Below are 24,813 nucleotides of genomic sequence, written 5' to 3'. Positions count from 1 at the left end.
CTCTAACCCCTCATGAGTCAGACAAACAGGTTTTTTTTTTTTTTCTTTTTGTGAGTTTGTTTTTCCCAAAAGATTTTATTTTTTAATCAAGAGCCGACCAACCAAAACAAATATCTTCATTCATCCTTATTTCTCCGGCTGAAAGTTAATCGTTAGCTTACAAGAGAATATAAAGCATCCAATTTGTGCTACTGTCTCATAATCTGTCACACTGGAGGAAAGTAATTTTCGTATTATTGCATCTACGTCATGTAATATGCATTCCTGAGTTTGGGCTCACTTTATGAAATTGTTTTTTGGGAGGATTTTGGAGCGAGAACCGACCTCGCTCGCGGTGCCCACCCCACCTCTGGCCTGCTGCTGTGTCGACTGCCCAGGATGTATGTCAGTTACACGACGTCAGGCCGTTTTTCATTACAAATAAACAAACTGATCCCAGGCACATAGCAAAGATGTTGGTTCACGTTTAAAGTTTTCGGTTTAATAAAGCTGGACCACCAGTTGTTAGTTGCTAATGGGCTCGTAAATTAATTAGCTACATTTCTCAATTGCATAGAATAGAATAAATTACAACTTTATCGTCTGGAAAATTGTCTTAAAGTCAGCAAAACACATACGCAGATGGGGGGGGGTAAATGTGCAGATTACTTCATTAGAGCAACAGAGGATGAATCAGCAACTATTTTATTAAGTGTTTCGGCCTCGTGTGCGTGCTAAGTGTGATTATTTTCCACCATCGGAATAAGAGGGCGTGGTGTTGCGATGGACATTTTTCACCATTTTCCGATGTCTCATGGACAAAACGACTAATCGAGACATTGATCAGGTCACCAAACGAATACCAGAGCGTCCGCCGGAGGTCAGAGCCTCGAAATGGGGAACAAAGCGGGAGAATTGTCTGTCAGGCTTCATCATCTCTTCTCCTGACACTCGCTCAGCCTCGTCTGTGGTTTCCTTATTATTTTCCTGTCCATGCAAACTATCCCAGCGAGCTCATGAGCTCAAACAGAGTTTTCTAAACTCATTTTCAGGACTTGCTGGCTCACTCTGACGCTGTTGTGTCTCCTAAGAAGAAACTCAGACAGCCCGCATAGATGCTCTGCATTAATACCAGCTTTAGGCGAGTTGTTTTGGATGAAAGCACCGGCTAAAAGCCAGATATGTAAATGTGATGTCCTTATTTGTTCCCCTTTCTTTGTCTTGATTCGAGTGTTTTGGTTTTCTCCGCCTGTCTTTATCTCCCTCATGTCCATCCCTTTGTCTAGATGTCTCCCCCGTCTTCCTCGCTGTCTCCTGGTGGCCGCACATTAACGCAGGAACCCATCTGTTTTCATGCTTTCCTTGCCGTCTAATCTCCTCTATTAGCAGTTTTTTTTTCCTCCTCTCCTCTCCTCTCATCCATCCACCCATCCACTCCCACACGTCCCCTCCAGGGTATCTTCAGTTCCTTAAAAGGGTCTTAAAATAAATGATCTCGAATTAAGGCCTTAAAATGTATTAAAATATCCTGTATTGGCTTCAGCTATCAGATCATTTGTTTTTTTGTCGCCATGGAATGACAGGTTCCTTTGCTCTAAATGTTCACGCTCAGATTAATACAGGACGGGATTAGCTGTACACGTTTTTTTTGTTGTTGTCGTTTTTTTCTTTTGTCATTGTATCTGCTTTAATAAACACAACTGGGCTTTGTGTCCCTTAACAATTAATTTCCTGTTTTGCTTTATCTTTATCTGGGCAGTTATAGTTGCAGAACTCTCATTAGCTCTGCTCCACTGGAACCAGGCTGGTTATTTTTTTTTACTTTTTATTTATTCATTTTTTTTTTGTCTTTTTCTTTTCACTTCCATGTAGCTTTTTAAAAAAAAAACAAAAAAAAAACAAAAACAGGGGTTCTTAAATGTGCCCACACTCTGTTTGCCCCTCTCTGTACAAAGCAGGGTCCATTAAAACTGGTACCGATGGCTTTACGGGCGCCTGACTAATGATTTAAGTCAGTTTGAGCTTTCAATCTACCACAGAGTTAAACTGATGTGACCCTGATAACACCTCATATCTCGCAGCTTTGATTTCTCCTTGTTTTTCCACATTATTTGTGAGTGAGAACTTTTTTCAAAATGAAACCCAGAGGGCTCTTTCCTCATAGCCACCGCGTCGTTTTAACATTCCCACTTCTCCCATCGTCGTAATGTGATATCTACCACTCTGTCTTTATACTCTCCGTCAGTTTTCGTCATTCCGTCGCTCCCAGTCTCCCCCATTCTTCTCTTGGCTATTCATTTTTTTTTTCTCTCGTCTCTCCCGCTTCTGAATTTACCATCTCGGATCTTCCACTCTGCAGTACAGCGACCATCACTGTGAGGAGCTGTCACTCATGATTTTCTTCTTCTTCTCCTATCTCTCATCACACAGTTCGTCCATCCCTCTCCCTCCCGCCCGTCCGGTTTTGTCGAGATTCAGCTCTCTGCAGCCTGGTGCATGCTGTGCGGCGTTGGACTGTGATGGTGCGGAGTCCTGATTTTCTCTCTTCAATCAGCTCTCTTACTTCTTCTCCCTTTTTCAGTCCCTGTTCTACTATGTCCTGCTTTTTCCCCTTATTTTCACCCCCCTAGCATCTTGCTGTATCAGCTCTGAGGCAGTCTGTCGGTGCTTTGCAGTCCGGGGCCAACTGCATAGATGACTCGCTGCTCCGCCTCGATCCATCATTACCGAAGTGGAGCATTGAGGTGTTTCTAGTCACTATGTTCCCCTCCTTCCTGCCTCACTTTTAAGTCTTTCAATTTTACTTTTTTCTCAATCAGCCTGCCCGTCCTTCTTTCGCTTCTTGGCAGGATAATCACAGTAAACTACCATAACAAGAAATGTCTGTCATTATTTTTTTTGTCAAATTTCAGTCACATGTGGGTGATAGCGAAGCTCCGTTTAACGGAGCAGAACAACTTAATAACAACAAATCATGTGAAACAGAAAAAAAAAAAAGACAGCTTTTGAAAATGCTCCATTGAAATTGCCGTGATATCTGTGTGACTTTGAAACATGTTTGTTTGAATCATAACCATGATCTGTTCCTCAAATCAAAGCTTCACTAATTTGTATGCTTGTATTGCCAATAGATCAAATGGTTTGTGATGTAAACAGATTTGAACCCACGGAGATTTGCTCACTGACTTTGCCCTTCTATTCAGCGCTCTCTTTGGCTTCCTCCAGCACATCTTTTGCTTTTCTGGCCCCAAAATGTCCTTTTTAATCTTTTTAAACTTTACGGTTTTCCACGATAACTTCCGCCGGTGCTAAACTGTGCTAATCCTGCTGAATGCTAACTGTAAAGCCTTGAACTGCAGACAAAGTGGCTGAGACAGAGACACCATTCCCCATTTTACAAGACACTGCGGCATCAACGTGATTTTGAAGCTGTTATCAAGGTGACATGTTGCATAATGTTGCTTTAAGTGGCCGCTCAGAAAGCATATGACACTTGTGACGAATGCTTTTAACACTGTTTTGTGTCTTCAAGGCCAAAAAACATGATGTTGTCGTGCTTATGAAGGTCCGGGGGCAAAATAATGCACATATCAGGCAAACAAGACTTGATTCCTGAATGCGCGGATGTGAGCGCTGTGTCCGGAGCACCGCGGACAACATCGTTAGGGGAATCTTGACACCGTGTTGTTTATCGATGTCTTGTTTGAGTGCGAAACATTTTTTTCTTTTTCATCTCATTCCTTCATTCTCTGCCATAGTCTTCGATATTCCTTCCTCCTCCATCTCTTTCCAATATCTATCTCTTCTCTCCATAAAAAGCAAAGATCCTCTTTCTTTTTCCATCTGCAGGACTTTAAAGAAAATGGCTCCCCTCATCTCGCTCTCCCCTCCCTGTCTCCAGACTCCCAGCCTCCCAGAGCACAGCATCTGCTGTGCATGTTGGTCCACTGCGGTGGGGAGTTTCTGCTTCATCTCACTTCGCCCCTCATCCTCCTCCTCCCCATTTTCTGCTTTTTCCTCCTCCTGCTCCTCCAGTACTCTTCTCAATTCCCACCAAAGTACAGGTCGGCCTTTAAGTGTTCTATCACTGCAGAGAAGAGCCTCACATTCTACCTCTCTCCTCTCCACTGTGGTTGAAGCTCCATCTGGAGTACAGACTTTGCTGATCTCTGCATTTGTCCTTCCCCACCTCGCTCCGTCATTCTCTCTCACCGCTCTGTTTTTTTTTTTTGTTTTTTTTTGTTTTTTTCCAAACTGTCAGTTTGGAACAAAAAATGTTGGCCCTCTGCAATGAGAACTTCGCGGCCTGTGTCCGTCCATGCTCTCGCCATTCCTAACTCCATCCCTCTGTCACTTCACTTCTGCTGTTAAGTGTTCTCTCTCCCTCTCTCTTTCTTTCCCTCTAACTCTCCAACTCTCCCAGTCCTCCTTCCATCTGTCCCAGACTCTCCTCTTTTCACTCCCAAGTACCAAGTCTGTTGTGTGATGCTGGACCAATGGAAAGAGGCAGACTACAAAAAGTTGGAGGCGGCATTTAAGCTTGTCAGGCTCTAAAGTTTTCTTAAAATCATTTGACTTTAACAAGCATTTCGGGGCATTTATTTCATCACGTCAAATAAAAAGCGTACGACTTTCTTTTTTATTGCCATCACAGCCTGGTAATTTCCCCGGCTTGATACTCAAACCGGCGGCCGCGCACGCTTCTTTTCACTCTCGACAATGTTTTGAACTATGGGTCTGTGCAAACACAGTCAGAAAGTAATCATTAGAACCAAAACTCCATATTTATGGCGTCAATCCTTATTTACAGTGTCATTTCTTTCCTGCCACCAGCCGTCTCTCTCACCTACTTTCTTTTTTTCCATTTAAAAATGCAGGGTCTGTTGTGTGATGCTGGGCCAGGGCACCAAGGTGTACGAAGCCTCGCTTTTCAAAATATTATCAAACCCCATCTCGGCTTACCAGCCAGCGAGGCCATCGACTTGCGCCAAATGGATTATTAAAGAGCTGACAGGTTTTCTCTAAAAAAGTCGATGCATGAATTGGACACATCGATGCTTTTCACCCATCGAAGGGGGAGGTTTATTCTTTTAGTCCTTTGTTTTCATTTGATGCACTTACAGAGCATTTTCGGCGCTGTACAATACTACAATAACATGCTGTTTGCTATCTCAGTTCTCTATTTGAGGGTTCTTCTCTTGAACAAAGCTTTTGACCCAGCGTGTACTAAGTGATTATTAGCGCCTTGTTCAGCAGAGATGCAGCAGCAAACATCTCTGTCTCCTGCGACAAATTAAGACCCTATTTGCATCTATTCATCTCAGGCAGATTGGAATTCATCTGATCTCAAAAGAGTGAATTCATTCAAGAAGCACTCAAGATGGACTGAATTCCACTTACTCAAGACACATCATTCATGTTGAAAAGGTGTGAATCTGTCTCTCCACGATGCATCAATAATCTTTACTCTGTCAGCAGTGTGTGTGGATGTGGACTCGACACAGTCTATCCCTTGTGATAACTGCAGCTGAAGTGACACAGAAATCAGCCGCCGTGTCTGACGTCGACAGAGAGAAAAACACTGTTTCACTGATTTCAACACATATGACGTTACGGACGGCCCACCCAGGCTGTTGCAGCATTTATCTGATCTCTGATTGGTTCAATGACTTAATGAACTGTGTAGGTGAGAAAGCATTGATATATACGAACACGTGGGAGGTGTGTGAATGAAAACCCTTAAAGGAGATATCATCTGCTGCTTCCTTGTCGTAAATAAATGTGATTCATTGACATGTTTGCGGGTTGTTTAAGCCTATATTTTGATTTGCATGTAGCCTGGGAAACCAAAATGGATTGCAATCAGAGTTGTGATCTGGCCAACAGGGATGCACATGTTAGTCCATTAAGATAAGATTTACTCTATTGTCCCTGTGGGGAAATTTTGACTTGGGCAATTAGTGCTGCGTACAGCTACAATCAACGTAGAACAATATGTATCTAACGAGACAGTACAGTGTAGACAGCTCCCAGACATGTTTAACATGCATCCAGTTTTATACAGATATGTAACATTCAAAATTATATATAAGTGGGGTCATAATGGGCGTATTCTGAAAGTATATCATTTTGCTGTTTTTTACTGCTTTGCTGCACTTGAGCCAAAAAAACCGAGATACCCAACTCTACAACATGTCTGTGGTAGAACAATGTCCGACTTTCTAAACGGGTATGAACGCTACAAGTGATTTGTTCCCTCCACAGCATATTTGCAGAGATGTGGACTTCAGCCGACTCTTGCAAATTGACCTGACAGAAGTCAAAGACTAATGACTTGACTTTACTTGAGACATGACGACTCAGATTACTTGTCTGTGTTCATTTTATGCTTTAAGTTCAGTGTCTTCTTTACTCTCTCTGTCAGTTGACATTGTTTAAAAGTGACGGGGAGGAAAAGATCTTTCTGAGCCAGAGAAAATTAAATAAGCTTTCATAAAGTTATAAGGTTTTTTTGTTTGATTACATATAACCCACTGAATATCAATACAGCAAAAATAAATTAATAGGCATACATGTTGAACTGATTGGATAGATCTGGCAATAATATAATTATATGACAGCCACTACCTCCTCGGCTTTGCTCTTTATAAAGACTGGGTACTGCAGGTTAGACTGGGGATTGATTTAGGACTTGGCTTGCCTTAAAGGTATAATTTGTAGAGTATGGCCAAAAGTAACTCCAAAACGCAGGGGGCAGCATATCACCAGAGTCATGGACAGCTGCTGCTCTTTGGTAACTAACCTTGGCTGTGGCAGGGGATACAGTAAGGAGGTGATTTACAATTTACAGCGTTTCTGGCAAAGAGTTTTACTTCAGGGACAAGGCAATGCCTAATGTTTTAAATTAAATTCTGGCTATATCTTACAAACTGCGCCTTTGACTAAGCACTCGACTTGACACAACCCGTGACGTGACTTCATTTGCCAAAGAAAAAATGACTTGGCTTGAGACGTGGACCAAATGGATTCGGTCACTCGCCCGCAAGCGACGTGTGTTTGAGTGTATTTTGTAGGAGATGAGGTTGCGTCACTGACACTTTCGTGGCTTTTCTGGTCCCCGCACCCCGTGTCTCTCTGCACCCGCCTCTCCCTCTCACCTCTCTTCTCTCCAAAGTACAGGGTCTGCTGTGCGGTGTTGGACCATTGCAGTGAAGAGTTGTCGCTCTCGGCCACCCGGCAGGTCAGTGTCACTGTGCCCCCCACGGACACCGTCTCATCTGAGGTCACTGGTTGCAAGGGGTCTTCGTCTAGGTAGCGGGAGAGAGGGAGAAAACTCATAAGACAGAGCGATAGAGAGGCAACAGGGAGTAGTCAGACAGACACTGCACTCATATGAAAATACAAGCAAAAATAGTAGCACACACCAACACACAAATCAGATAAACCCACAAAATGCATTACTTGCCTCGCTCTCTCTCCTTCTCTCTATCTCCCCCCGCCCATCTCTTTCTCTGCTTGTCAGATTATCTATATATCTCTATCTGTCTTTCTGAAAGCAAAGGCACAATGCACGCACACACACGGACATGCTGTCAGCGGAACAAAAAAAGCAGACAAATGGCTATCTGCCTGTATGTCTGTGAGGCCAATGTAAGAGCGATGAGTCAGTAGCAGGCCTGGCACCCAGAGACTGCACGACCTGAGGGACCAGCCAAGATGAAGAGACCACGGCAGGCAGCGGCTCCCGACAGGTCAAGGCAACAACAAGAGCACTGTCTTCTACCTCTAATAGCTCTGTAACCCTCTTTTGTCAATATCTGTGTCAAGTTTTTAAACGCCATGCATATGTATCGGCTGGTACAGAACAAGCTCAAACGGGACAGGCATTATGGAAATGAGCAGGTCAGAGGGAAAGAGAAAGAGAATACAAATGACCCAGTATAATGAAGGGATTCTAAAAGGCTCGAGCTGGAGCCGGAGCTGGAACACCACAAAAACCACTGAACAGTGAACTGCCTGGGTGTTTAACAGTATTCAAATTGGCCTAAATTATGGTATTTAACAGGGGGCCCTTGATAACGGGTGGTGGTGCAGGCTAATTCTGCTCTCTGCATTCAGTGAGGGTGGTCGACGGCTGGAGACGTATGCTAAAGCACGCAGCCGCCCGTTACGGTAAGTTACTCTGAACATGGCCGCCACGCCACTTTCTGATGTGTGACGTTATCGCGGCTCCGGGTGCCTAGCCATGCCTCTGCGCTTCCCCTCCCCTCCCTGCTCGCTCTGGAACGTGCCAGCACTCACTCAACCTGATCCCGAACAAAACAAAAATGTGGCATAATTGACAACAAGACCAAGTGAACGGAGGGAACATCTCTTAAGAAGACGTGCCTCAAAGCGGCCTCCTCAACCCTGAAAATATGGCATGTATAAATAGTTTAATTGGAACCAAATTGTCAAGCAGGAGACAGGTTTATATTCAGTGTGAAGCGTTATCGCATCCTTGCACCGGCGGTGGAATTGATTTTTTTTTTCCCCCAACAGGAAGAACATCTGCTTAAGTGTGCTTCCACGGAACTCCCATCAAGACATGAAGTCGGGGGGGGGGGGGGGGGGGGGGGGGGGGGGCAATGTAACTGCATTTAGCATCCAAAACACACATTTGCAATACATGAGCACGAGAGCAGCAGGCAGCAGCCAAGAGAATCACTTCTTGCAATTTTGGATGGCCAGTTCAGCATCTCGGAAAACAGAATTTGTTAGAAAAGAGAGAAAAGAGTCTTCTGTTTGCCTCTGGGATGAGAGAATCCAGAGTCACTGGTCGTAAAGGTGCAGCCAGGTTTCAAACGGCACTCAGAGACTTCCAGACCCCTTTGTGTCAGAGTAAGGCACTCCTTCGCTCTCTGCAGCGTTTTGCTGCAGCCATGACCTTGTGGTTAGTTTATCTAAGCACCATGATGGCTGAGGGCTAGATGTGTGGTCAAATGCACCACGGATTAGTGTCTCCTTTAATAGCGTCTTGGGCTAATTCTTGCAGCTGATCGCAAGAGCTCCTCTACTTGGCATGAACACTTTGGGTAAATTGGCTGTCCCAGCGCATCAGTCATCAAGCCAACCACAATGAGCTCCGACAAGTTAGCCAAACTTGTGACTTATCTTTGGCCGCAGCAGTGGGCTGGCATTTCTGCCCAAGGACAACCTGTGTCCGAGGTCCAGAGTGACATTTGTTCTGGTAAAACACTTTCAGCAGTCGATTCATGGCTCTTCAGCAATGACCAGAATCCGAGAAAATGTATACAGAGCGGCGCACATAACACAGTATTTAGCCTCCATCATGGCCATGCCTGACTCCACTCATTTAACCTGTTGAACTGGAATACTGAGCAAATATTCAAACCCACAATGTCATAGTTCTTACAGCTTCAGCTTTTAATCAAATGTGGCGATACACTAACAAGTATTTTGATTATACATACACAGAAATACACAAGTTCACATTTAATGATGCGTTTTTCTATTTTGTTGAGTTAATGGGAATAAATTAAACCGCTTATTCTATACAAATCACTGCAGACTTGTACACATATAACGTTAAGAGGAACTTCTGCATGGACATGAAGTACTGTACATACAAGCGCTGCAATTCAAATTGGTTATTCTGTCTGTCTAATAAGGGTTGGAATAACATCTTGTTATCTTATTTATACACATTGCCTCAAGATGACATAACAGCTCACATTAAATGTCACCCTTTACATTGTCCTCACGTAACACAGCTAGCTGGGAAATTCACATAATTAATATACATATAGTCACTGGATTATAGAATGTAATCTTGGTAAATTAGAGATCATCTGATCCACATTTCTGCTAAATGCAACTTGAACTATAAATTGTCCCTGGAAACCATACATCAATGATTGCAATCAAACTAAATAAAGCCTTGTGTTCTCGAACTGCGCTTGCTCTTGTCATAAATAATGACCCATCAATGGAGAGGAGCTGAGGAGAGTAAATTCCATAAATGTAGCTGCAACAAATGTGACATTTCTAAACAACTGTTTTTATTATTTAGTTATTGATCTCCAGCCCTTGTGGCCTGAAGATTAGCTAAATGAGAAGTTGCCTGGAAGGTCACAGATTCGATCCGTAGAGGTCTAGAGGCAGAAAGCAGCACTTGCAGCTTTTTTTACTACCACTGCTTGAGTGCCTTCGAGCAGGGCACTTAACCTGGCCCAACAGATCACACAGATCTGTGCCTGTAATGGGTTAAAAGCACTTTTGTATCAATTAATGCAAGCTAATAAATAAAGGTTAATCTGGACCTCATTGAATATAAATGTTTTAATGGTAATTAAACTGCAGCCTGCATCTTAAATCTAATGCTCGACGCATGCATACAAATCACTTGATGTTGTACAGTATGTGAGCATGGCAGCAACCTTGTTCGTGAATATTGGTCTAATTTAGTTGGGGCGCTTTGTGTGTAGAATTGAGCCGCATTGGGATAACGTTTCAATCATTCAGATCAACGCAGCAGGTCATGAGATGGGTGGGGTCAGCTGGGCATTAAGATGGCCGCCAGAGAAATTAGACTATTTGAATTAAGAGGAAAGTTTCTGGGGTCGACACAATTTGGTGACACATCCACCGGTCCGAACCGGTTTGAACAAACCCAACAGAGTCATTTGCCACTAGCACATGACCCTCATAAGCCTCAGATACAGATACAGCTGTTCTTTCTTAGCTTTGAAGCTACTTAAGAGCAAAGTTAAAGGAGGGAAATTAAGTTCAGCCAGAGTTTAAATGGTTAAGTCAGGCTAAACACCCGGGCTGCAAAAATGAAAGGAGAGACCTATCTATCCTTAGCAGACGCTAAGTTAAACACTGCTGCTCGCTCTTCTTTCTTCTCTCCTCACATCTACTCCTCCACTTCCCCCTGCCTCGAGCTGTAAGCCCGAGGAAGACACGGGTATTTAAAGCAACACAATTTACACTTTCCGTCGCTGGCAACAAGGTGAGAGAACGCAGAGGTAGAAGGCTGACTGGGATATCAAGTCGAGGGAGGGAGAGAGAAAGAAGGGAGGGAGAAAGATGGATGGATAAGGGTATGGAGAGGAGGGTGGGTGACAAAATGAGGCGGGAAACTGTGTCTGTGTGTGAAAAAGCGGGAAGGTGGGGAGAGAGGAGGCGATAGAGGAGGTGTGAGGAGCTCGAGGGCCCTCTGTTAATGACAGAAAAAGAAAGGAGAAAGACTTTAGGGAGTAGCCTCGACATTATTTTCTTTCTTTCGGAGACTCAGATGAGAAGATCAATAACCACCGTATGTCTACCCATTACATAAAGAGCTGCAGTCAGGGTGCACTTAACCTCACATAAAGATTGAATGCAGGTGTGAAACTACCAGCCCGTCTAAAGACAGAAAATACATACGACCGAGTATTCATTATCCTTCACTATCAAGAACCAACAACTGATTGCGTTCTCTATGGTTTCCCACTCGTGACCACTGATTATTGTGTTTTTAGGCAGAATAAACTAGAGGTCCTCCAAGGGACAACAGGTTTCCAATACCTGAGGCTCCCAATTATATTTATTCAAACAGGGTCGCACAGGACATGTTTATTGTTTCAGGTCTGTTTGCGTGTCAACATTAGCATCTTTTTGCGACTGTTCGAGACTGCACCGTTTTCTCACCATGACTAATTATCTTCAGTTTTCTTTAAGGGCAGATCTTCTTTCTTTCATTTTGAAAATTGATGTATGCGTGTTGGGTTTTGGTTATTTTTTTCCACCATGTGATCTAGTCCAAAGCTCTGGACCCATGAAAGTGTCTAGCTGGAGCCTTTTCTTGGCATACAACCCTTTAAGAGCCAGATACTGGATTCGAAGATGGCGGCCCTCAATTCAAATAAAAAAAAAAAAATTGGTCACAGTGTATGAGCCAAAACTTCCTGGAAGGGCTGCACCAATTAGTCGATAACCCTAACCCTGATTGACAGAAAATTAATTGGCAACAGTATTGTGAAAGCAGTTGATCTTTAAAGTCATTTTTCAAGAGAAAACTGCCAAAATCTTTGCTTCTATGTTCTCCAAATCTGAGCTCCTGTTGCTTTTTACATTATTATTAATTTGGGTCTTACATGATCGTACAGTTTAGGGATATTGTGCAGAGCTGCTTCACTGTTTCGTAAAGTTAAATGGAGAAAACAATTCATCAACCAATCTGGAAAATTAACAGCAGGTTAATTGATCAGTAAAGTAATTAGTCGCTGCCTGCAACTTGGTTTGCCTCCTCATTAGTGCTTTCCAGACTAATGAGGACTTAACAATGGGATGACGTCAAGCACATAAAAATAGCTTTTCTAAGCTTTGGGAAGGTTTGGCAAATATAAAACCTTAATGAGGTTTAGTCTCAGCTTTACAGACATCTCCTGTATAATGGTCATCTGTGGGGAAAGTCTTTTCAGGCTTCAGAGGGTTTTTTTCTGACAGTATTGTTGATTCCCAGCAGGGAAAATTGGCAGTATAGCTGTGGGCAGACTCACTGTGCCATTCTCTCCCAATACACCCATGAAACAACCCAGAATCTTGTCATTACAGTGAATTTGCCAGAATTGGTGCCATTGTGCATGTACAGAGGCCAAAATCTGGTGCTCACTAACCATACCTGGCAATTGTAATTCCAGCAGGTGCTTCACAGCAGTGCTGGGACAGGTGATTGTGACCTATAGCTTTCCCAGTAAACAAACCAACCTCTCTGGATGGTGCAGTCCTTGCTTCTGCTCTTTTTTGGTAATATTTCACCTCTGGAACCGCTATTCCTCGCTGGAGTGTCTCTGGGCTAGAGAGAGCAGACAGGAGGAACGTTCAAAGGGCAAGCTGGCCGTACACAAGCAGTCCGCTTTCAAACGTTGCCTTGCCGAAACTGAGTCCCGCATTCAAGCTCGCAGCCCTCCCTCTGGACACTCAGTCTGGTCCAGAGACAGACCTGTGATCCGAAGAGGTCTGCATGTTTACTAGGGAAAGCACAGCTGCATCATTACCACCAGCAACACACATACAAGCGCACGTGACTATAACTGCGCAGTCCACTTGCGTAGGTTACGGTACTGGCTCCGCAAAGTGTCTATGTACATTTGAAAATTAGCCTTAAGGAGGAAATAAATATGTGTGTTTCCCAAACAACTTGTAAGCATTCCTTTAATGAAGTCAGCTTCCCCATGTTTCGCTGCCGAAAAAGAACAAACAGCGAAAGATTCAAACCACCTTGGCCATCTCCATGTTCACCCCCTCTTTGCTTCCTCCTCCATCTGTCTCCCTCCATCTTCTCCCCCCCTCCTCCTCTCCATCTGCCCCAATGTCCTCCTCGGTTTCCTCTCGTCCTCCCTCACCTCTTCGCCCTTCTGTCGAGCCTCCTCCCCCTCCTCCCCTGTTCCCGATCACCTCGTTTACTTTGCGCCATCCTTAATTCCGTCTTTTCCCTCCGTTTTTTTTAGCTTTACTGTGTTGCTGCTAATTAGCGCGGGTTAATGAACTTTATTTACTGCAGTACAAGTGTGTGTGTGTGTGTGTGTGTGTGCGTGCGTGAGTGATTGGGTTATAATCCGCCTGTTTGTGCATATGTGGTGTGTGTGTGTGTGTGTGTGTGTGTTTGTCAGCCTTTGCACGCCACGGTGTAGGTGTAGTCGCTTCGTAATAAAGTAATTATCTGCATGTGTGCGAACAACGTGCACATCTCTTCATATGTGTGGGTGAGTCTCTCAAGGAGTGTATCATCTGTGTGTGTGCGTGTGTGTGTGTGTGTGTGTGTGTGTGTGTGTGTGTGTGTGTGTGTGTGTGTGGATGTGTTTGCATGCAACTGTGTGTTTGGGCCCAAGTGCAGTTGTATTTGTTTTGCAGGGAGGAATTTATCTGTTTGTGCACAAGCGTGTGGGATGGAGTATCTGTGTGATTTATGAGATGTTTTTTTTTTTATCTGCATGTGGTTGGGGCTGCGTGCATGTGCACGCGCTGGCGCATGTGTGCGTCCACATTCTACCACAGCTGCACAGAGAGTATACTGTGCTACGGTGTGTGACAGACAGGGCCATGTGTCTTGGTGCTGCTGATGCCATACACATTTGATGGGGAATTCAGCCAGCAGTGTGCAGTTTGATATGGCATGGTATGATACAGGCCATTACACACACAGAGAGGCATCGACTCACACACACTGCGAGCGTGCCACGCCCCCCAAGTCGTACACAGGAGAGTCCACACCACACACACACATACACACACACACACACACACACTCTCATAAAGCATACAGACAGAAAGACGTAAATGCTTGTCAGGCACAAACAACACCCACGCTGACCAAAAGATGTAAAAAAGTACTTAAAATAACATTAGATACAGTTGGACACATAAAGCAAACATGCAAACTTGATGCACACAAAGCACCTAGAGGACACATTCGGAAAGACACACACACACACACACACACACACACACACATACACAGCGCAACCTCCCCCACACCATCCATCTATGCCCAGCTGTCCCCGACCACTACCCATCCCCCTGGGTATGTGTGTGTATATCTTTAAGTGGGTGTGTGTGTGTGTGTGTGTGTGTGTGTGTGTGTGTGTGTGTGTGTGTGTGTGTGTGTGTCCTTCTGCCCACCTCTAACCTCTTCCTCTTTCCTTATCCCTCCCTCCATCGCTTATCCCCCCCGCGTGCAGCTGCTGTGAGTCAATCAAGATTTAAATTCAGACCAGACATTTGAAAATGTGCCCACTGAATGAAGATGTTAAAAAAAAGAGGAAAACATCTGCAATGGGAAACCAGTACTGTACCATCCCCCCCCCTCCTCCTCCCCACCAATAGACAAACACTTCTCAGGCCTGCGAAGTGCAGAGCCGGGCGGGTGTAGCGAAAGGCTTTGTTTTCTGCCTGATTTTCGCGGCGGCGGAGCCTTTAATAGGGAACGGTTGTCGCGATTCTCATTCTGTTGTCCTGTCGCTGTCATCTTGGGGCGCCCAACAAATTACTTATAATCTTTGTGGGGTGTGGGTGGGTGGGGGATTGAAGAGGGCTGGGTGGGATTGGGCTGTGTATTTGGGATTTAAGCACCCCCCTCTGCCTTCTTAGCACAAACAAACTCCTTAGTCCTTAGTTTGTCCTCAAGCCCGCCTTTTTTTTTCTTCTTTTTTTTTCTGGGCTGATGGTTCGCGGGGGATTCTGTGGGACCAAAACAGCCCCCACCCAGTCAAGTGCCGCCCCTCCAACCACCTCCAGTAGCCGTGCTCCCCACCCTTCCTCTGCTGCCTGTCAAACGTAGTTAGCTCAGAGCTCAGACGATTACCCCCTCCACTTCTTGGTCCTCATCCTCCACCAGCTATACACCCCCCTACCCACCCCACCCCACGCACACATCACTCCCATCACAGCCCGGCAGTGTGTCTGCAGCAGCACTGAGGCGCCAAGCCGGCCGCCCCACCCTGCCACTGGAACAGCGCTATGAGAGAGAAGAGAGAGCGCGGGCTGAGAGAGGCGGGAGAGGGCTTGCAGAAAAGGGCAGCAGCATCAGTGCTGACAAAAGAAAAAGAATAATGATTTGCCAGGAAGAGAAAGACGAAGAGAATCGGGGCGGCGAGAGAGAGAGCGAGAGAGAGAGAGAGAGAGAGAGAGAGGAGAAAAGCACAGGGGGAAAAACAGAGCGAGAGAGACCGGAGGAGAGAAAGACAGTGAGAGGTGAGCGAAGGACGTGGCAGAAATAAGCATATATAGATAGATGAGTCCAATGAGGAGAGATGACAGGGTGACTTAGAAAGGGGGCAAAAAAGACTGAAAGAGCATAAAAACACAATGAGAGCAAGATGGAGGGAAGTAGAGCAGAGTGGGAAGACAGAAAGTCAAGAGACGGGAGAGAGAAGGATGGAGGGGGAGAAAACAAGTGGAGGGATGCTGACAGCAGTGTCGGGGCGGAGAGAAAGAGTGACAGTGAGCGGCTAAAAGTTAAAGGACAGGTTTCTTCAAATCCGTCTTAATACAGTAAACACGCCAACAGAGCGTTCTGCCCCCGTAATCATTCATTCCTCTTCTCCATACAGGTCTGAAGTGATCTCTCTCTAATGCGACATCACTGTAACTGACGGGGGGGGGGGCGAAATCTGCCCCCCTCCATCCGTCAGCGGGCTGAGTTCAAGTGGGTATCTTCCGGAGTTAGAGTCTTTTCGGGGATGAGATTCCTTCCCCGTGTTTCCAGAGGTAGGGAGGGAAACTACCTGCTAGTCGCACCGACGAGCCCAGAATACTAACCAGGCAAAATGGGCAACTGCTCGAGGGCTCCAGATCCCTAAAAGCCTCTGATTCATATCAATTCGTTTTTGGAAGTGCGCATTTGTCACCAATTTTCACAAATTCAAGGTATTATATGAAGGCAGGTTCTGCAAAACCCAGTGTCCCACGAATTACAGCCATATTGGATGATTCAGCGCCTCGCCATTATGTCCAATGCCAACATTCAGTGCCAATGCAAGAAGTAGTGTTCCCTATTTGAAGTGAGTCAGACAGCGTGGGTGTGGAGGTCAGAGGGAATGGATGGGCATGTCATACATCCAACTTTCTTTTTGAATAGCCTTCCCCCTTTTTTTTTTTATCTTCCCTTAACCAAGTTTTTTGGCTGCCTTGCCCTCATCGTACCCTCACCCTCACTGGAGTCAGGCGTGTTTTAGAAATGTTTGCTTTGGGTTAGTTAACCTGGTATCGCCATGTCGGTGTTGTGGCTAGAACATCGTGATTTATGTTGTTCCATGACCATTATTGCAACTGACCGGTCACACGGTTGCGTCGCGACTTGTGCCGCTGTTCCTGGAACATCATAATTAATGATGCTCCACAAGCACTTCAACTTACAAAACAGCAATGAAAACCACGCTTGGTGCAAGTGGGTCAAGTACAGAACTCTCATTCAGAAGACAGGTTTGAATAATGCTTAGAACATATCATTTTACCATTCACTTGTTATTTTCACACAAATTTTACTTATTACTTTTTCAGTCTTGTCACTGTTTGGTTAAATTAAGGCGACAAACATAGTGGGTTGGGTTTAGAGAAAATGCTTTGTGTCAGAATGTAAACTTTCAACACTTTAAACACACATTTGAACTCCTGCTATGTGTGTACCATGTCGTTCTAGTTGCTAAGCTATGACATCATATGACTGGTGAACCTCACTGATGGTCCCAATCATGACGTGCCAGGAAGAATAACAACACGGCAATATCATAACATGAACATAATCATCATCCATCAGCATTTTTGTCTGCCGATGGAGGCTCAGCCTTTTAAATGGGTGTGCATGGGGACAAAACACCACAATATAAACATCCACGAAGCTGTCAGAATGAACACACCCACTTGATTAGTCCAACTAAGACTGCTGAAACTTCATATTAGCATTCAATTAACTTTTTTTTTTTGAACAAGTTCTGGTATTGCTTCACAGCTAGCATGGAAACGAGGGATGATCACAGTAAGCAGAAACTCTTTCATCTGAAAGTCTGAACCTATACTTTGTCGGCTATGCCCTATTTAGCCACTCATCACACAGAAACCAATTAGTCAGCTGCTGTTACATAATAATTACCTCTATAATGATCTCTCTGTAGTGTTTTGATACCTTCCATGTATTGTAATGCACTGTAAACCACTTTGGCGATCGCTTATAATTTGACAGCTGTGCCAGCTGAGTTCCGTTAAAACGAGCTGATTGGACACAGACAGACATAGAGGTTTTTTGAGAGAAGAGCCCTTTACCGCAACAGTGTGCACACACAGTTTCAAGGAAGGAAGGAAATCATCATTTGATAAGAAAAAAAGAAAACCGAGAACCAAGAACACACACACACACACACACACACACACACACACACACACACACACACACACACACACACACACACACACACACACAGGCACAGGAAGATAAAGAGACCGAAATCTTTAATGCCTTGGCAAATGCACTGACTGCCCTTGCCAATAGGCCACTTAAAGAAATGAGTAGTCAATTACCAGAAGTCTGCCCTTTTTACTAAGATCACTGGACCTGCTTTGGGAAGCGCCAGAACCTACTCTCTCTCTCTGTCTCTCTCTCACTCTCTCTCTCTCTCTCTCTCTCTCTCTCTCTCTCTCTCTCTCTCTCTCTCTTTATCTCTCTCTTTATCTCACCCTGTCCGTTCTCTCGCCCATCCTTCACAACACCAGTACGAAGAAGGCCGGTACTCGGTGGCTCTGGTAAAAAAAAAAAAAAAAAAGTGTGGCAATCGGATGTAAAGCTTATCAGCACTGAACACCAGATCATCTTGCACGCCAGTCTGCATGATTTATCAAGTGCCGATATGCCACAGATGTGTGATTTGTGTATTTATTCTCAACGCGGTGTGGTTCAAAGTTGTGACAACAGTTTAAGGAAAGCCCCCGTGCAAAAAGAAAGTTCTTCGCCTCACTTTGTGCCCGACATCAGCGCTCGATCTCACTAATGCGCTTGCAGCTGAATGGGAGCAAATCCCTGCAGCCAGTTTGAAAAGCCTTCCCAGAAGCCCGTAGGATGTTAATAGCAGTGGATTAATGCCTATGGTTTTAGAGTGGCATGTTCGGCAATTACATAATAGAGTTGTGTTTTGTGTCCAAGATGTACATAAAAAAAAGACACGCAGGTACACACATTTCACACCGCTGCAGCTCTATGGCATGCCCAAAAGCCAACCTGGCAATAAAGCCCTGTCAGAGATGAGAAAAAAGTGGGATGTCTCACTCCTTCAAGTTATTAGCTCCAGAAAGAATTCTGGGTCGTACTCAGAATGTCATCAATGCATCTTGAGTCTTCTGGATGCAGCGAGATGAGGTACATGACCTGCTGCTTTCCATTCTTCTGTTCATGATGACGGACGTGATGCACAAACAAACAATAAACAGAAAGGCAAACTCGATTTTCTTTACTGCTGTTTACAAAACCTGCTTGTACATGCCGATTTTAGTGTAAAAGTGTTGTGTCGTGAATCAGTGCCGGTTTTAAATCGACCTGGGTGTTAAAAACGTTCAAGATCATGGTATGGTTGTCCTGGGTAAAAGTTTGACCTGACATTCTCCTTACATGGACCTTCTCACTCTTCACATCGTCGATTAGTACTGCACACTCACACATGCATGTGCTTTTCATGCCCAGACGAAGCCAAACATGTCAACAATCCTCCAGTGGATCAGCAGGTCTATTACACTCTCTGGCGTGAGGCTGGACCGCCACATAAACATATACACACTGACACACAGGGGCAAGCAAAGTCACCATTTTCAAGCTGCACAAACACACATAGCCACATTCTGTCACACACACACACCCACACCCACACCCACTCAAACACACACCTATTCACTCATAAAACCTTCCGATAACAGCGGGGACTTATATACCAGGCAAAAGAAGGATAGGGCTCTCGATGTGCAGGGAAGGGCCAAGATTAGAAAAGGGGGAATAGCGCTAAAGCTTCAGCAGAAGAGAGAGGCTGAGGATGAAGGAAGAGAGGGGGGAGTGAGGGAGGGAAAGAGGGGTGAGCAAGCGAGCCGAGGGGTGACGAGGGAAGATATGCTTCAAATTAAATCATTTGGAACAAAAGAGGATTGTTGCCAAGCAACCCAGCCAGAACGGGGTTACCAGGGCAACTGAGGTGACCCGAAGCCTGACCCAAGAAATGGAGTCGCCCTTGACGTCCATCGGCACACGCACACACGTGAACACACAAACAAGCATCTACACCGCTCTCTCTCTCTCTCTCTCTCTCTCTCTCTCTCTCTCTCTCTCTCTCTCTCTCTGTTGCTTTCAAGGTCCACCTGACAAACACAAACAGACAGCAGGTTTCTTCTGGAAAATGCAGAACACAACGGAAATGTCACCCCGCGGCACAAACAAAACACAGGGCTTTCAATCAAAAGGGTTTTTTTTTTCAAATTGCGAGGGTTTAGGGTTAGGCGGCTAATGGGTGACGTTAGCCAAAATCAACAGCTAGTGAAGCGCAACACATAAACTGTCCAAGAAGAGCTCGAAGAATAAATAAACAGAGCTGTATTTTTTCTGGCAGCACTGTCTGTACACAAACACTGTTATGAAATGATGGATGGATCCCAGATTCTTTCTTTGGTACGGCAGAGGATGCACAGTCTTCCTGTGAGAAACTCAAAATGCTACGTGATACCTGTCTTTACCAAAACCACAAGACCTCGAGTGACAAAGTATGATAACATTTTTTCTATACAGTTTTCAGCTTTTTGTTTCAATATAATCCTGTTCCTCTCAGCCTGCCACTATCATTAACTAAACATGCTGTATCACGTTGTTCCAGCTCTTCACTGAAGCTACATGATGTGAAATATTAAAACAAGAGACTCCATGTTTATGGCTATTCCTTCTAAAAAACCTCCAAAGTGATCCGACTGTCACCATTCGCCTTTAGCAGCGGGGCGCCTCACTGGTGACTCAGTGCGCCGCTGTTAGCTTAGCGGTGAGTCAGAGTATGTCGTTTACTCTTTAGAATCCATTTTAAAATGCTGTGGAAACCATAGAAGTGCTGATAATGTGCTGCATGTGGGGAGCAATAGATGGACTAGCATCACACTGAACGTACCACTTAACTGTCTGAATCAGCGCTGATCGTCCAGCAGGGGCGTGTTCGCTTCCTGTCGTACTACTGGCTTCTTTAAGTGCACTCACATGGTGAACCACTTAACTGAGGAATAAAGTGATAAAACTACATGGAAGACTATTTAACTTTGAACAAAATCGATTTTTTTGAGCTTCAGAGTTTCAGTGAGAATTTCCACGATTCATAATACCGCGAGCACATCCCTGGTTTTAAGTGCGCATGTTTTGAGAATCAATACGTAAACGCCATAGAGGGAGCTCTCTTTCATTCCATTGTTGAGACTTTGGGTTATGCCCAGTCACCAGGAGGTAATATTAGCAGTAAACGTTTCTGCAAACCACCGATGCATCCAAGGTTTACAATTGTAGCAATCTTGGCACATTACAGTGGCTGCAAAACAGCCGACCGTAGTCACACCAGTGGATATTTGTAAGGACACCTGTGGACATGTGGAGAGCTGCAGGAAATTGGACCATCTCCATCCAAAATCATGGCTAACAAACTGTTTTCCTAACCCCACCCAAGTGTTTTTTGTGCCTAAATTCTAAAAAAAAAACCCATGATGTTGCAAAATAAGGATACGTCCAGTTTTAACTTTCACCGAGCTAACATTTATTCTGGAGATTAGGCTGTTGGGCTGATAGGTCGGGTCAGTATTTGACGAGTTGGCACGAGACTCAATAGTCAACAATCATATGGATTCTTAAGTAAAGTCAATTTAAGTCAGTTTTATTTATATAGCTCAAAATCACCATCACGTTCCCTGAAAGGCATCCACAATCTCTTCAGTCCTTTGACTCTTTCCTTTGTCAAAATAAAAAAAAGAACTGTTTCAAATCAGCGAACTGATTCAGCCCCACATCTTTCTGAAACTGGAGCTGAGAGGGGGGACTGCATTCAACAACTTTGGTATCTTTCCAAAACTGACAATCTGCCAACCACAGTCCACTTCATGCAGATACAGGCCAGGTGTGCTGAGGGGACAAAGTACGCAGGACCTGTGACGCTCACTTCCTTTCACTCTACACACTTCGTCACTCCCCCGTGCAACACCGTTAATGCCTTTGAAGAGTCACCGTACAAAACGTGTGCAATGCCTTCCCGACTTGTGTGATTCATCACCTCAAGACTACAAAGACAAGCATAAAGACTCACAGCTCTCGAAGAAAGATCAAGTAGTCAGAGTGACGCAACCAGAAGAACTTTTCAAGAAAACGGGCCTTCTGGCTCACCTCCGAGTGCTACCTTTAGATATGGTCAGAGTGTTTAATTTAACTGGAAGCTTTTGAATACACTCGGTTTACAAGCAGCTTTTAGAGTTTTCCATCGCCCCTCTTCAAGACCTCTGTCATTGCAGATTTGATCACGAATCCATTTAAAATGATTTTAGCGGCCAGCCTGGCATGTACTTTTTTTCGCTGCCCTGCACAGTTAGAGCATTATCAGAGACCTGCCGTAGAAGTGGCACGGCTAACTGCGATGCTTGCTGGTGCTACTGAAGTCAGTTCCTTTGGTAGCGTGTCAACTCTCCTGTCTGAAAGCCTCCACTTGAAAATCACAAATAAACGTGTCCTCTCTTCTCATCGTGTAATTGTTGCCGAGTTACATGAGGCTGAATGTTCTACTGGATGTTTTTTTTGTTTTGTTTTGTTTCAGGCAGACCCCGTTCCTTTTCTTCTCATCTCTGTGTCTCTGACTGCTCAGCAACATGACATGAAAGGACGAAGAGTGTTCTTGGAAGTGTGCGTGTGTGGGTGTGTGTGATGGCAGGGAGTGTGTGTTTGTGTGTCTCCCTGGAAATAGCACAGAAAGCAAGAGCCGGGTTGAGAGCAGCAGAAATGGTAATGTGGACCAAAGTTTGGAGTATAGTGTGTGTGTGTGTGTGTGTGTGTGTGTGTGTGTGTGTGTGTGTGTGTGTGTGTGTGTGAAGGGAGGGGGGGTTCTCTCTGGGGTTCTCTCTGGAATGCTGTCTTCATGTACACAGGCATGTCTCTTTTCTCCAAGGACCACTTTGAGAACGTGAGTGTGCGCGCGTGTGTGTGTGTGTACTGTGAGTGTGTGTACTTCTCTTTCACCCCCATCATGTCTGCAGGAATGTTTGTGTGTCTTGTAACGGCGAATGCCCACTAACGACGCAAACCTTTCAGATGGCCCCGGCGGTTTGTCACTCCCAATCAAGGCAATGGAGATCAATGGAGGAGCAACGCGAGGGAAAGGAGGATGAAGATGAGGAAGGTGGGGAGGGGGAGGGTGGGGGCTCCCTGCTTCCCAACAATGGCACGGCAGACACAGACAGTAAGACAATAGAGGCTGGGGCCGTGGCGTTTTTATGTGCGTGCACGCTGAGTGGCGTGGCGGCTCCAGACATCGTTAGGGCGCCCCTCGTGGGCTAATTGACTAATTAGGGTCACTCCACGTGGTCTCAACTGTCATGGCCGCCAACATGGGAGCATTGGCGCGGCCCTGTGACCATCTGGTGACCCACTTGACATGAGAGGGGAAAATATAAGGGCAGGGCATCAGACACAGATGCACAAGTGGCTGAACCATGGCAACTGCATCGGCGTTTGCACAACACGCAAGATACGAATATCCAGGCTGATTCATTCTGATAAATTAATTTCTATCAAATTAAATCACAGTGAAATGGAACCATTTATCACTTGGCAGGAGATCTGCGGGAAGCTCCATCAGCGACCCTTGGTCCCTAATGATTTTTAAAAACGAGAGCACAGCGCACTCATACGCACACCTACACACACTATAAATACATATCAGGCGCAGGGTAATGCATGGTAGCGGTGTTACAGTAAAATATAGTACATAAGTGAGTCAAGAATGAGCTCAGGTCAGTGTCAGTCATGAGACGAGGCACCACTTACGCAACGTTTCATCTATTGTGCTTTCAGAAAAAGAGCCCCGCTTAATTCATTAGGAAAGGCTTAATGTGACTGACATCCATGTGATGCTACTCACTGTAATTTATTCATACAATGCATTCAAACTTAATTCATCGCGGCTGCTCGATTTTTTTGTATGTTCATTTCATTCTTGTCAGAGCCGCCGAAACACCACTTAGAGCGTTACAGAAGACTCAAAGTCATTTCCTAATCGTAAAACAGCAGATCCCTCAGATCAGTCGACACATCGCTCTCATTCCACCGCGGTCCGGGTTATACGAGGCCCCTTTATTTCTGAAAACACAAAACTGAATCATTAAAGGAATCAATACGCGGGAATTAAATTTTGATGCAGGTATTCCAGTCTGTTTTTCTGCGGCTGTGGGCAGGGAGGGACCATCAGTTAGGCAGCAGCATAACTATCTGATATGCGGTATAAAAAGGCAAATACACAGCCAGATATATCATCCAGTCCCTAATGTGCGCTATAAATTCACATCATAAACGCATATGTCAGGCTAAAAAGCCGGGTAAACACCATACACCTTTCACTATATCTCCGCACAGATGCATGACGGATGTACAGTAGACTGTGCAGATGTGTGTGCAGTGTAGCGTCAATGTCATTTGATAAACCCATGTCACCCCATCTGAAACTGTCAGGAACTATGAAAAACAGCCCAATTTTTTTTTTTTTTTTTTTTTTTTTGATTTACCACCACTGAGTGCAAGTACTGTACATCTGATGTGTTTCTGAAAAGTTCCCCTTCAATGGTTTTACCTTCTTTGACCCTTACCAGGTGTCCGTTTCACCATTTTCCCTCTTCAAAATTAATCATCAGCTCATTTGGATTGCTTGTACCTATGGATTTTCTTGCCTCAAAAACACCTTCAAAGCAGTCTCGGCGCTCGGATACGATAGATTTTTCAGAGCGCCATTCTTCTCACGGTTAATCCGTCGTTTGGTGTTTTAATGATGGTGGTGGAGAGCGCTGCCTTTAATTTGAGCGAGATCTGCTGCAGAGGCCGGAGCATATGATTCACATCATTTCCATACTCATCAAATCAGCCTGTGAGCCCTGGTATGGAGGCAGCTGCATACATTATGTTCCTGCTCTCATTTATTTGGGTTTTTACTTTAGTTCTTCCACCCACTAGTGCAGATATATGTGCTTCCTGTCACATGTCAAATGACTGACAGAGGTTACCGCGCCGAAACGTAGCAACAAGGTCTCATTTACAAATTACTG

General features: G+C 44.8%; 1 protein-coding gene across 2 annotated transcripts in view; it reads right to left on the bottom strand.

Annotated features, from left to right (window-relative positions):
- The window catches only part of cadm3 (cell adhesion molecule 3), a 96,091-nt gene that overhangs the window by 48,180 nt on the left and 23,098 nt on the right, over positions 1-24,813 (bottom strand). For both annotated transcript variants that reach the window (XM_037085145.1, XM_037085146.1), the window contains exon 3: positions 7,137-7,286. In XM_037085145.1, the coding sequence (XP_036941040.1) occupies positions 7,137-7,286 (150 nt within the window). The remainder of the gene's footprint in view (positions 1-7,136; positions 7,287-24,813) is intronic.

Source organism: Acanthopagrus latus, chromosome 21 (assembly GCF_904848185.1).
Source record: "Acanthopagrus latus isolate v.2019 chromosome 21, fAcaLat1.1, whole genome shotgun sequence".
NCBI classification, from domain to species: domain Eukaryota; kingdom Metazoa; phylum Chordata; class Actinopteri; order Spariformes; family Sparidae; genus Acanthopagrus; species Acanthopagrus latus.
Note: the sequence above shows the minus strand (reverse complement) of the source record. Positions and strands in the feature narration are given on the sequence as shown.